The sequence below is a fragment of the Bufo bufo genome, chromosome 9 (assembly GCF_905171765.1).
Source record: "Bufo bufo chromosome 9, aBufBuf1.1, whole genome shotgun sequence".
Taxonomy (NCBI): Eukaryota; Metazoa; Chordata; class Amphibia; order Anura; family Bufonidae; genus Bufo; species Bufo bufo.
Window position 1 is genome coordinate 3254723 of NC_053397.1, and position 13502 is coordinate 3268224.

The 13502-nt window shown below is 51.5% G+C and overlaps 1 protein-coding gene and 1 long non-coding RNA gene across 2 annotated transcripts in view; one reads left to right on the top strand and one right to left on the bottom strand.

Moving 5' to 3' along the window:
• Positions 1-8203, top strand: part of MST1R (macrophage stimulating 1 receptor) — a 57340-nt gene extending 49137 nt beyond the window's left edge. The window contains exons 18-26 of the mRNA XM_040406905.1: positions 1946-2105; positions 2848-2934; positions 3065-3262; positions 3553-3633; positions 4028-4209; positions 4285-4394; positions 4561-4726; positions 4806-4942; positions 7424-8203. Coding sequence (XP_040262839.1) covers positions 1946-2105; positions 2848-2934; positions 3065-3262; positions 3553-3633; positions 4028-4209; positions 4285-4394; positions 4561-4726; positions 4806-4942; positions 7424-7676 — 1374 coding nt within the window. The 3' untranslated portion in view covers positions 7677-8203. The remainder of the gene's footprint in view (positions 1-1945; positions 2106-2847; positions 2935-3064; positions 3263-3552; positions 3634-4027; positions 4210-4284; positions 4395-4560; positions 4727-4805; positions 4943-7423) is intronic.
• LOC120978650 lies at positions 1601-1969 on the bottom strand. Its single transcript, XR_005774152.1, has 2 exons — positions 1909-1969; positions 1601-1878 (listed from the first exon to the last, which is right to left on the bottom strand). It is a non-coding gene; the product is annotated as an uncharacterized LOC120978650 (long non-coding RNA).
• Positions 8204-13502: the final 5299 nt, after the last annotated feature.

Sequence of the window (13502 nt, forward strand, 5' to 3'; positions counted from 1 at the left end):
GTCAGTGAACGTGGTGACCTCCTGTGTCCTGTCAGTGAACGTGGTGACCCCCTGTGTCCTGTCAGTGAACGTGGTGACCCCCTGTGTCCTGTCAGTGAACGTGGTGACCCCCTGTGTCCTGTCAGTGAACGTGGTGACCCCCTGTGTCCTGTCAGTGAACGTGGTGACCTCCTGTGTCCTGTCAGTGAATGTGGTGACCTCCTGTGTCCTGTCAGTGAACGTGGTGACCTCCTGTGTCCTGTCAGTGAACGTGGTGACCTCCTGTGTCCTGTCAGTGAACGTGGTGACCGCCTGTGTCCTGTCAGTGAACGTGGTGACCTCCTGTGTCCTGTCAGTGAACGTGGTGACCTCCTGTGTCCTGTCAGTGAACGTGGTGACCCCCTGTGTCCTGTCAGTGAACGTGGTGACCCCCTGTGTCCTGTCAGTGAACGTGGTGACCCCCTGTGTCCTGTCAGTGAACGTGGTGACCTCCTGTGTCCTGTCAGTGAACGTGGTGACCTCCTGTGTCCTGTCAGTGAACGTGGTGACCTCCTGTGTCCTGTCAGTGAACGTGGTGACCCCCTGTGTCCTGTCAGTGAACGTGGTGACCCCCTGTGTCCTGTCAGTGAACGTGGTGACCTCCTGTGTCCTGTCAGTGAACGTGGTGACCCCCTGTGTCCTGTCAGTGAACGTGGTGACCCCCTGTGTCCTGTCAGTGAACGTGGTGACCCCCTGTGTCCTGTCAGTGAACGTGGTGACCTCCTGTGTCCTGTCAGTGAACGTGGTGACCTCCTGTGTCCTGTCAGTGAACGTGGTGACCTCCTGTGTCCTGTCAGTGAACGTGGTGACCTCCTGTGTCCTGTCAGTGAACGTGGTGACCGCCTGTGTCCTGTCAGTGAACGTGGTGACCTCCTGTGTCCTGTCAGTGAACGTGGTGACCTCCTGTGTCCTGTCAGTGAACGTGGTGACCCCCTGTGTCCTGTCAGTGAACGTGGTGACCCCCTGTGTCCTGTCAGTGAACGTGGTGACCCCCTGTGTCCTGTCAGTGAACGTGGTGACCTCCTGTGTCCTGTCAGTGAACGTGGTGACCTCCTGTGTCCTGTCAGTGAACGTGGTGACCTCCTGTGTCCTGTCAGTGAACGTGGTGACCCCCTGTGTCCTGTCAGTGAACGTGGTGACCCCCTGTGTCCTGTCAGTGAACGTGGTGACCTCCTGTGTCCTGTCAGTGAACGTGGTGACCCCCTGTGTCCTGTCAGTGAACGTGGTGACCCCCTGTGTCCTGTCAGTGAACGTGGTGACCCCCTGTGGCCTGTCAGTGAACGTGGTGACCCCCTGTGGCCTGTCAGTGAACGTGGTGACCTCCTGTGTCCTGTCAGTGAACGTGGTGACCTCCTGTGTCCTGTCAGTGAACGTGGTGACCCCCTGTGTCCTGTCAGTGAACGTGGTGACCCCCTGTCTCCTGGCAGTGAACGTGGTGACCCCCTGTCTCCTGGCAGTGAACGTGGTGACCTCCTGTGTCCTGTCAGTGAACGTGGTGACCCCCTGTGTCCTGTCAGTGAACGTGGTGACCCCCTGTCTCCTGTCAGTGAACGTGGTGACCCCCTGTGTCCTGTCAGTGAACGTGGTGACCCCCTGTCTCCTGTCAGTGAACGTGGTGACCCCCTGTGTCCTGTCAGTGAACGTGGTGACCTCCTGTGTCCTGTCAGTGAACGTGGTGACCTCCTGTGTCCTGTCAGTGAACGTGGTGACCTCCTGTGTCCTGTCAGTGAACGTGGTGACCTCCTGTGTCCTGTCAGTGAACGTGGTGACCTCCTGTGTCCTGTCAGTGAACGTGGTGACCTCCTGTGTCCTGTCAGTGAACATGGTGACCTCCTGTGTCCTGTCAGTGAACGTGGTGACCTCCTGTGTCCTGTCAGTGAACGTGGTGACCTCCTGTATCCTGCCTGATACCCTCTTTGGTCACCAGGTTTGTGTTGACGGTTTTTGCACGGATTTGGGTCACTTGGTTGTGGTCACTCTGCTGGAGCCGGTCCTGGGAATTGCACTGGGGACAGTCGCCTCCATAGTGGTCGTCGCAGTTTTAATTTTCCTTCTACTAAAGGAAAGAAAAAAAGGAAAGAAGAAAGGTGAGTGGCAGCCATGAGCGAGCGGCCATCTGAGCAGACAGCCATGAGCGAGCAGCCTTCAGTGAGCAGGCACCCATGAGCCAGGGGCCATCAGTGAGCAGGCAGCCATGATCGAGCAGCCTTCAGTGAGCAGGCAGCCATGAGCGAGCAGCCTTCAGTGAGCAGGCACCCATGAGCCAGGGGCCATCAGTGAGCAGGCAGCCATGATCGAGCAGCCTTCAGTGAGCAGGCAGCCATGATCGAGCAGCCTTCAGTGAGCAGGCAGCCATGATCGAGCAGCCTTCAGTGAGCAGGCAGCCATGATCGAGCAGCCTTCAGTGAGCAGGCAGCCATGATCGAGCAGCCTTCAGTGAGCAGGCAGCCATGATCAAGCAGCCTTCAGTGAGCAGGCAGCCCTGATCAAGCATCCTTCAGTGAGCAGGCGGCCATGAGCCAGGGGCCATCAGTGAGCAGGTGGCCATGAGCGAGCGGCCATCAGTGAGTAGGCGGCCATGAGCGAGCGGCCTTCAGTGAGCAGGCGGCTTCAGTGAGCAAGCGGCCATGAGCGAGCAGCCTTCAGTGAGCAGGCGGCCATGAGCGAGCAGCCTTCAGTGAGCAGGCGGCCATGAGCGAGCAGCCTTCAGTGAGCAGGCGGCCATGAGCGAGCAGCCTTCAGTGAGCAGGCGGCCATGAACGAGCAGCCTTCAGTGAGCAGGTGGCCATGAACGAGCAGTCATGTAATCAGCCTCTTACTTCTTTACAGTAGCAGAAAACCTGGAACTGCTGGCAAATAACCGAGAAGTGGTCGTCTCTCCAATCGCCTTCCCTCATGGCGACTACAGGGGGTCCTGTAAGTGTTCACATGGCCGACGCTGCCCTTACATGAAATGCCGGAGAAATGGCAGTTCCTGTACATAAATTGCCACACGGGAAGATGCTCACCTGCTGGGCGATATAACTGTATTTTCTCCTGTTGTCAGATATCCCCAGCAGCAGTTCCGGTGGTGTGTCATTCCGCGGGGGCCTGTACTCTGGGGGCAGCGTCGGCGGCGGATCCGTGCCCATCCTACTCACCAGTCTCCTTGATAACCTGAGGCCGGAGCTGCTGGATGAAGTGAAGGACGTCCTGATCCCTGAGAGCCGCCTGATCACACACCGCGAACGGATAATAGGGAAAGGTCAGAGCGCTAAAACCGAGCCGCAGAGACTGGGAGACGCCCTGTCAGTAAGCCCCGCCCCCAACACAGCTTCCTGTTGATGGTCATGTAAGATGTGACTCTTCTTGGCGTTGCTGATTGGCTGCGAGGGCTGACAGAGGCGAGGGGCTTATAGGACCAGCAATGTCCAGTCCCCTGAGGGGCTCTTCGGGGGTTGGGCCAATGTTATAAATGCGCCACCCCCGTCCTGCTCCCTGTCGCCGCCTCATTGTCCAGGGCGTGACTACCGTTTTTCTTTTCTTCCACCTCAGGTCATTTTGGAAGCGTTTACCATGGAATGTACACAGACGAGGAGGGCCACGAGCTGCACTGCGCTGTCAAGTCCCTCAACAGTAAGGACGAGGGGAAGGGTAACGTCATGTACTCCAATCGCAACCAAAGCTGCACTAACTATTCTGGTGACTGGTGCTTCAGACTCACCCCTAAAATTCTGGGGTCTCACAATGCACCATTCTGAGGGTCCTGTATACAGACGTGGTAGTTGTCAGTGGTATGAGAGACCAGAGGTAAAACTGCAGTGCAGTTCTGGATAAGACGTAACAGTAGAACTGTGACAGCAGCTCTGGATGTGACTGGAGAATAAGATGTGCTGTAACAGGAGCATTATGACTGCTGCTCTGGATGTGACTGGAGCATAAGACGTAACAGAGTTGTGGCAGCAGCTCTGGATGTGACTAGAGCATTTGGCTAGAGTGACAGATTCCTGAGCTTTGTGCTTTCCTGCAGGGATCACGGATGTGGAAGAGGTGGAGGAGTTTCTCCGGGAGGGGATCCTGATGAAGGGCTTTCATCACCCCCACGTCCTGTCCCTCATCGGGATCTTTCTGCCGCGGGAGGGGCTCCCCCTGGTAGTCCTCCCGTACATGTCCCACGGGGACCTGAGACACTTCATCCGCAGCGAGGACCGGGTGAGTGCTGTACTATTATAATGGTGGTGGTGGGGCATGGTTATAGTGTGATAATGACCGCCTCTGTCTCCGCAGAACCCCACGGTGAAGGATCTGGTCGGCTTCGGTCTGCAGGTCTCCCGGGGAATGGAGTATTTGGCGCAGATGAAGTTTGTGCACAGAGACCTGGCCGCCCGAAACTGCATGTGAGTAACTGGGCGGAGCTGGAAAAATATGAAGTGATACTATAATGCTACAATGTATACAAGCTGCTCAGTGTCACAGAGCACCCCCCCCCCCTCGGAGCCGACACTCTCCAGGGGTGCTCCGGGAGCTGCTGTGCCTGCCACTGACCACAGCTATGTCTTCCAGGCTCGATGAGGCGTATAAAGTGAAGGTGGCGGATTTCGGCCTCGCTCGGGATGTGTTTGATAAGGAATATTACAGCGTCCGACGTCATAAGAACGCGCGTCTGCCGGTGAAGTGGATGGCACTGGAGAGTCTACAGACCCAGAAATTCACCACCAAGAGCGATGTGGTGAGGGCCGGCTGGCAAGGGGATGGGCGTCATGTGATGGGATCAGAAATAACCCTCCATGTAATCTCTTTCATTCCAGTGGTCTTTTGGGGTGCTGCTGTGGGAGCTGATGACACGAGGAGCCCCCCCATATCCAGATGTGGATCCATATGATATTACCCGATACCTGTACAGGGGGAGACGTCTCCCACAACCAGAGTACTGCCCGGACCCCCTGTGAGTCCTGCTGACCTAAGTGTACACATCTGCTGGACACCACCCCTTTAAAAGAGGGAGCTCACTACATACAGATTATACAGCCACCACTAGGGGGAGCTCACTACTTACAGATTATACAGCCACCATTAGAGGGAGCTCACTACATACAGATTATACAGTCACCACTAGAGGGAGCTCACTACATACAGATTATACAGCCACCACTAGAGGGAGCTCACTACATACAGATCATACAGCCACCACTAGAGGGAGCTCACTACATACAGATCATACAGCCACCACTAGAGGGAGCTCACTACATACAGATAATACAGTCACCACTAGAGGGAGCTCACTACATACAGATTATACAGCCACCACTAGAGGGAGCTCACTACATACAGATTATACAGCCACCACTAGAGGGAGCTCACTACATACAGATTATACAGTCACCACTAGAGGGAGCTCACTACATACAAATTATACAGCCACCACTAGAGGGAGCTCACTACATACAGATTATATAGCCACCACTAGAGGGAGCTCACTACATACAGATTATACAGTCACCACTAGAGGGAGCTCACTACATACAGATCATACAGCCACCACTAGAGGGAGCTCACTACATACAGATTATACAGCCACCACTAGAGGGAGCTCACTACATACAGATCATACAGTCACTACTAGAGGGAGCTCACTACATACAGATTATACAGCCACCACTAGAGGGAGCTCACTACATACAGATTATACAGTCACCACTAGAGGGAGCTCACTATATACAGATCATACAGCCACCACTAGAGGGAGCTCACTACATACAGATCATACAGCCACCACTAGAGGGAGCTCACTACATACAGATCATACAGCCACCACTAGAGGGAGCTCACTACATACAGATTATACAGCCACCACTAGAGGGAGCTCACTACATACAGATTATACAGCCACCACTAGAGGGAGCTCACTATATACAGATCATACAGCCACCACTAGAGGGAGCTCACTACATACAGATTATACAGTCACCACTAGAGAGAGCTCACTATATACAGATCATACAGCCACCACTAGAGGGAGCTCACTACATACAGATTATACAGTCACCACTAGAGGGACTCACTACATACAGGTTATACAGTCACCACTAGAGGGAGCTCACTACACACAGATTATACAGCCACCACTAGGGGGAGCTCACTACATACAGATTATACAGCCACCACTAGGGGGAGCTCACTACATACAGATTATACAGCCACCACTAGGGGGAGCTCACTACATACAGATTATACAGCCACCACTAGGGGGAGCTCACTACATACAGATTATACAGTCACCACTAGAGGGAGCTCACTACATACAGATTATACAGCCATCACTAGAGGGAGCTCACTACATACAGATTATACAGCCACCACTAGAGGGAGCTCACTACATACAGATTATACAGCCACCACTAGAGGGAGCTCACTACATACAGATTATACAGCCACCACTAGAGGGGGCTCACTACATACAGATTATACAGCCACCACTAGGGGGAGCTCACTACATACAGATTATACAGCCACCACTAGAGGGAGCTCACTACATACAGATCATACAGCCACCACTAGAGGGAGCTCACTACATACAGATTATACAGCCACCACTAGAGGGAGCTCACTACATACAGATTATACAGCCACCACTAGAGGGAGATCACTACATACAGATTATACAGTCACCACTAGAGGGAGCTCACTACATACAGATTATACAGCCACCACTAGAGGGAGCTCACTACATACAGATTATACAGCCACCACTAGAGGGAGCGCACTACATACAGATTATACAGCCACCACTAGAGGGAGCTCACTACATACAGATTATACAGCCACCACTAGAGGGAGCGCACTACATACAGATTATACAGCCACCACTAGAGGGAGCTCACTACATACAGATTATACAGCCACCACTAGAGGGAGCTCACTACATACAGATTATACAGTCACCACTAGAGGGAGCTCACTACATACAGATTATACAGTCACCACTAGAGGGAGCGCACTACATACAGATTATACAGTCACCACTAGAGGGAGCTCACTACATACAGATTATACATCCACCACTAGAGGGAGCTCACTACATATAGATTATACAGTCACCACTAGAGGGAGCTCACTACGTACAGATTATACAGTCACCACTAGAGGGAGCTCACTACATACAGGTTATACAGCCACCACTAGGGGGAGCTCACTACATACAGATTATACAGTCACCACTAGGGGGAGCTCACTACATACAGGTTATACAGCCACCACCAGGGGGAGCTCACTACATACAGGTTATACAGTCACCCCTGCAGTACTGACATTTCTCTTATATAAACCCTTTATGTTTGTACCCCAGTGTTCTTGTACTGTTTGTGGGGTGGGACTATGGGCTGTTATTGGGGGGCTTGTGTTTGATGCATGTTTCTTGTCTTCTCAGCTACACCCTGATGCTGCAGTGCTGGAATCCGCATCCCGAGGAGCGGCCGAGCTTCACCCAGCTGGTTGGCGACATGGAGGTGATCTCTAGCTCCCTGTGGGGGGACCACTACATTAATCTGAATGTAACGTACATCAACCTGGAACGCGACCAGTTCTACCCACCGGCGCCACCTGGCTCCGAGGATGAGCTGGAGAACTTCATTACTGACGAGGAGGAGGATGAAGAGGATGAGGCAAATGGAATGATGTGAGCGTCAGCTGACAGGTCAGGAGGACGCTCCTCATAGGACTCTCAGCAGAGCGGTGAGGCTTCATCTACAGCAGAGCGAGTCCTCCTGCAGCTGCACTGACACACTGTTACTACTGCGCCTCAGTGAAACAGCTGGAGGGCCTGACATTCAGACAAGATGCAGAAGGAAACGGCACTGTAAAGTTTGGATGCATCTTGTGTCACAGCAAAGTGTGGAGTCCGCTGCGCCTCGTGCCTCAGGAGCTTCTAATGGACGGACACGGTACCATGTTCTGCGGGGGAGGTACCTTCGCCCTGAGAAACATTTTCTATAGTTTTTTTACTTTCTAAACCTCCATAACTCTAATGTACAGCAGGCGATTACTTACACTGTGACCGCAGGGCCCATTGTGGGGCGATACTTGAAGAGCACAGGGTCATATCCTCCATGTATATATCGCTACCAAGAGAAATATTTTTATACAAAGATTTGGGAAAAGAAACTTCTCGCCAAGTGAGGACTGTAAATAAAGGAAATTTACTTTCTTATCTCCTCTGTGTATGATTAAAGAGCAAAGAACGTCCCAGTGCCCCGCAAAGAAAGTCACCCCTGAACCCCTACTATAAGTGCAGCAAATATCCAGAGTCACTTATCCTGTACTGATCCTGAGTTACATCCTGTATTATACTCCAGAGCTGCACTCACTATTCTGCTGGTGCAGTCACTGTGTACACATACATTACTTATCCTGTACTGATCCTGAGTTACATCCTGTATTATACTCCAGAGCTGCACTCACTATTCTGCTGGTGCAGTCACTGTGTACATACATTACTTATCCTGTACTGATCCTGAGTTACATCCTGTATTATACTCCAGAGCTGCACTCACTATTCTGCTGGTGCAGTCACTGTGTACATACATTACTTATCCTGTACTGATCCTGAGTTACATCCTGTATTATACTCCAGAGCTGCACTCACTATTCTGCTGGTGCAGTCGCTGTGTACATACATTACCTATCCTGTACTGATCCTGAGTAACATCCTGTATTATCCTCCAGAGCTGCACTCACTATTCTGCTGGTGCAGTCACTGTGTACATACATTACTTATCCTGTACTGATCCCGAGTTACATCCTGTATTATACTCCAGAGCTGCACTCCCTATTCTGCTGGTGCAGTCACTGTGTACATACATTACTTATCCTGTACTGATCCTGAGTTACATCCTGTATTATACCCCAGAGCTGCACTCACTATTCTGCTGGTGCAGTCACTGTGTACATACATTACTTATCCTGTACTGATCCTGAGTTACATCCTGTATTATACTCCAGAGCTGCACTCACTATTCTGCTGGTGCAGTCACTGTGTACATACATTACTTATCCTGTACTGATCCTGAGTTACATCCTATATTATACTCCAGAGCTGCACTCACTATTCTGCTGCTGCAGTCACTGTGTAAATACATTACTTATCCTGCACTGATCCTGAGTTACATCCTGTATTATACTCCAGAGCTGCACTCACTATTCTGCTGGTGCAGTCACTGTGTACATACATTACTTATCCTGTACTGATCCTGAGTTACATCCTGTATTATACTCCAGAGCTGCACTCACTATTCTGCTGGAGCAGTCACTGTGTACATACATTACTTATCCTGTACTGATCTTGCAGCTGCAGACATTGATCTTCCTGTAATTTCTTGCAGTGTGACTGTCCATCCACCAGGTGGCAATATTTGAATGGCTGATTAGAGGGTGAAGTTCACTGACTGTCCAACAGGTGGTGATCTTTTACAGAGATCCTATAGACGTCGTCTGAGCTTTCAATGTATAAAACTTTCTCTGTATTTGGTGTCAACTGGGGTCTGTGGGCAGAATCTGGGTCTTATCAGTGGGCAGTGGGGGTCACCGTGGTCTTTGAAACTGAATTATTTGGGATTGTGGCTGAACCCCTGTCCTCGTTTGAGGATTAAATCTGCATATTTGTGTCAAGTCCTCTTTACAGGATTTAAACAAAATGTTTCTAATCCTGGAGGAGCCGCTGCCCCTCCCCCCCTCCGCGGTCTGTATGGTACGGTAATCTATTGTGACACTGTTAGAATAGAAAGTCGTCTCTGAGCCAAGGTTTACCGAAATACACCGTGAGACCTGAGGGCCACAGGGGGCAGCGAAGACAGGTCACATAACCCCCCTGATGAACGTCTCAATCCAGACGACAAAAAAAATCTTATACGTGGAAAAAACTGGAAATGACGAGGAGACGGAAGTGAAGCCAGAGAAGATCCCGGTGTATGGGTGAGAAGTGGACCTGTGGCAAAAAAATTAGGGCACAACGGAAGAATCTGGGCATCAGAGTGCAACACAGAAGGACCCAGAGCGCCAGAACATAGTGCCACGGCCAACATAGGGCAGCACAGAGCACCAGAGGTCAGAACATAGTGCCACAGGCCAACATAGGGCAGAACATAGTGCCACGGGCCAACATAGAGCAGTACAGAGCACCAGAGGGCAGAACATAGTGCCACGGGCCAACATAGGGCAGAACATAGTGCCACGGGCCAACATAGGGCAGTACAGAGCACCAGAGGTCAGAACATAGTGCCACGGGCCAACATAGGGCAGTACAGAGCACCAGAGGGCAGAACATAGTGCCACGGGCCAACATAGGGCAGTACAGAGCACCAGAGGGCAGAACATAGTGCCACGGGCCAACATAGGGCAGTACAGAGCACCAGAGGTCAGAACATAGTGCCACGGGCCAACATAGAGCAGTACAGAGCACCAGAGGGCAGAACATAGTGCCAACATTGGTCAGTACAGAGCACCAGAGGGCAGAACATAGTGCAAAAGGGCCAACATAGGGTAGCACAAAGCACCAGAGGGCAGAACATAGTGCCACGGGCCAACATTGGTCAGTACAAAGCACCAGAGGGCAGAACATAGTGCCACGGGCCAACATAGGGTAGCACAAAGCACCAGAGGGCAGAACATAGTGCCACGGGCCAACATAGGGTAGCACAAAGCACCAGAGGGCAGAACATAGTGTCACGGGCCAACATAGGGCAGTACAGAGCACCAGAGGTCAGAACATAGTGCCAAGGGCCAACATAGGGCAGTACAGAGCACCAGAGGTCAGAACATAGTGCCACGGGCCAACATAGAGCAGTACAGAGCACCAGAGTGCAGAACATAGTGCCACGGGCCAACATAGGGCAGCACAGAGCACCAGAGGTCAGAACATAGTGACACGGGCCAACATAGGGCAGTACAGAGCAGCAGAGGTCAGAACATAGTGCCACGGGCCAACATAGGGCAGTACAGAGCACCAGAGGTCAGAACATAGTGCCACGGGCCAACATAGGGCAGAACATAGTGCCACGGGCCAACATAGGGCAGCACAGAGCACCAGAGGTCAGAAAATAGTGCCACGGGCCAACATAGGGCAGTACAGAGCACCAGACGTCAGAACATAGTGCCACGGGCCAACATAGAGCAGCAGAGGGCAGAACATAGTGCCACGGGCCAACATAGGGCAGCACAGAGCACAAGAGGGCAGAACATAGTGCCACGGGCCAACATAGGGCAGTACAGAGCACCAGAGGTCAGAACATAGTGCCACGGGCCAACATAGGGCAGTACAGAGCACCAGAGGTCAGAAAATAGTGCCACGGGCCAACATAGAGCAGTACAGAGCACCAGAGGGCAGAACATAGTGCCACGGGCCAACATAGGGCAGTACAGAGCACCAGAGGGCAGAACATAGTGCCACGGGCCAACATAGGGCAGTACAGAGCACCAGAGGGCAGAACATAGTGCCACGGGCCAACATAGGGCAGTACAGAGCACCAGAGGGCAGAACATAGTGCCACGGGCCAACATAGAGCAGTACAGAGCACCAGAGGTCAGAACATAGTGCCACGGGCAACATAGAGCAGTACAGAGCACCAGAGGGCAGAACATAGTGACACGGGCCAACATAAGGCAGTACAGAGCAGCAGAGGTCAGAACATAGTGCCAACATTGGTCAGTACAGAGCACCAGAGGGCAGAACATAGTGCAAAAGGGCCAACATAGGGTAGCACAAAGCACCAGAGGGCAGAACATAGTGCCAAGGGCCAACATAGGGCAGCACAAAGCACCAGAGGGCAGAACATAGTGCCACGGGCCAACATTGGTCAGTACAAAGCACCAGAGGGTAGAACATAGTGCCACGGGCCAACATAGGGTAGCACAAAGCACCAGAGGGCAGAACATAGTGACACGGGCCAACATAGGGCAGTACAGAGCAGCAGAGGTCAGAACATAGTGCCAACATTGGTCTGTACAGAGCACCAGAGGGCAGAACATAGTGCAAAAGGGCCAACATAGGGTAGCACAAAGCACCAGAGGGCAGAACATAGTGCCACGGGCCAACATTGGTCAGTACAAAGCACCAGAGGGCAGAACATAGTGCCACGGGCCAACATAGGGTAGCACAAAGCACCAGAGGGCAGAACATAGTGCCACGGGCCAACATAGGGTAGCACAAAGCCCCAGAGGGCAGAACATAGTGTCACGGGCCAACATAGGGTAGCACAAAGCACCAGAGGGCAGAACATAGTGCCACGGGCCAACATAGGGTAGCACAAAGCACCAGAGGGCAGAACATAGTGTCACGGGCCAACATAGGGCAGTACAGAGCACCAGAGGGCAGAACATAGTGCCAAGGGCCAACATAGGGCAGTACAGAGCACCAGAGGGCAGAACGTAGTGCCACGGACCAACATAGGGTAGCACAAAGCACCAGAGGGCAGAACATAGTGCCACTGGCCAACATAGGGTAGCACAAAGCACCAGAGGGCAGAACATAGTGCCAAGGGCCAACATAGGGCAGCACAGATACAGTACAGACCAAAAGTTTGGAGACACCTTCTCATTCAAAGAGTTTTCTTTATTTTCATGACTATGAAGGCATCAAAACTATGAATTAACACATGTGGAATTATATACATAACAAACAAGTGTGAAACAACTGAAAATATGTCATATTCTAGGTTCTTCAAAGTAGCCACCTTTTGCTTTGATTACTGCTTTGCACACTCTTGGCATTCTCTTGATGAGCTTCAAGAGGTAGTCCCCTGAAATGGTCTTCCAACAGTCTTGAAGGAGTTCCCAGAGATGCTTAGCACTTGTTGGCCCTTTTGCCTTCACTCTGCGGTCCAGCTCACCCCAAACCATCTCGATTGGGTTCAGGTCCGGTGACTGTGGAGGCCAGGTCATCTGGCGCAGCACCCCATCACTCTCCTTCATGGTCAAATAGCCCTTACTTTAAAAGTTTTCCCAATTTTTCGGCTGACTGACCTTCATTTCTTAAAGTAATGATGGCCACTCGTTTTTCTTTACTTAGCTGCTTTTTTCTTGCCATAATACAAATTCTAACAGTCTATTCAGTAGGACTATCAGCTGTGTATCCACCTGACTTCTCCTCAACGCAACTGATGGTCCCAACCCCATTTATAAGGCAAGAAATCCCACTTATTAAACCTGACAGGGCACACCTGTGAAGTGAAAACCATTTCAGGGGACTACCTCTTGAAGCTCATCAAGAGAATGCCAAGAGTGTGCAAAGCAGTAATCAAAGCAAAAGGTGGCTACTTTGAAGAACCTAGAATATGACATATTTTCAGTTGTTTCACACTTGTTTGTTATGTATATAATTCCACATGTGTTAAGTCATAGTTTTGATGCCTTCAGTGTGAATCGTTAATTTCTAACGATAATTTGTTTTCCCTTAGTCCTAACAGCAGCACAGATGGGGTTAACTGCCCCCCGTGGACTGGTAGGACCGGCAGAAT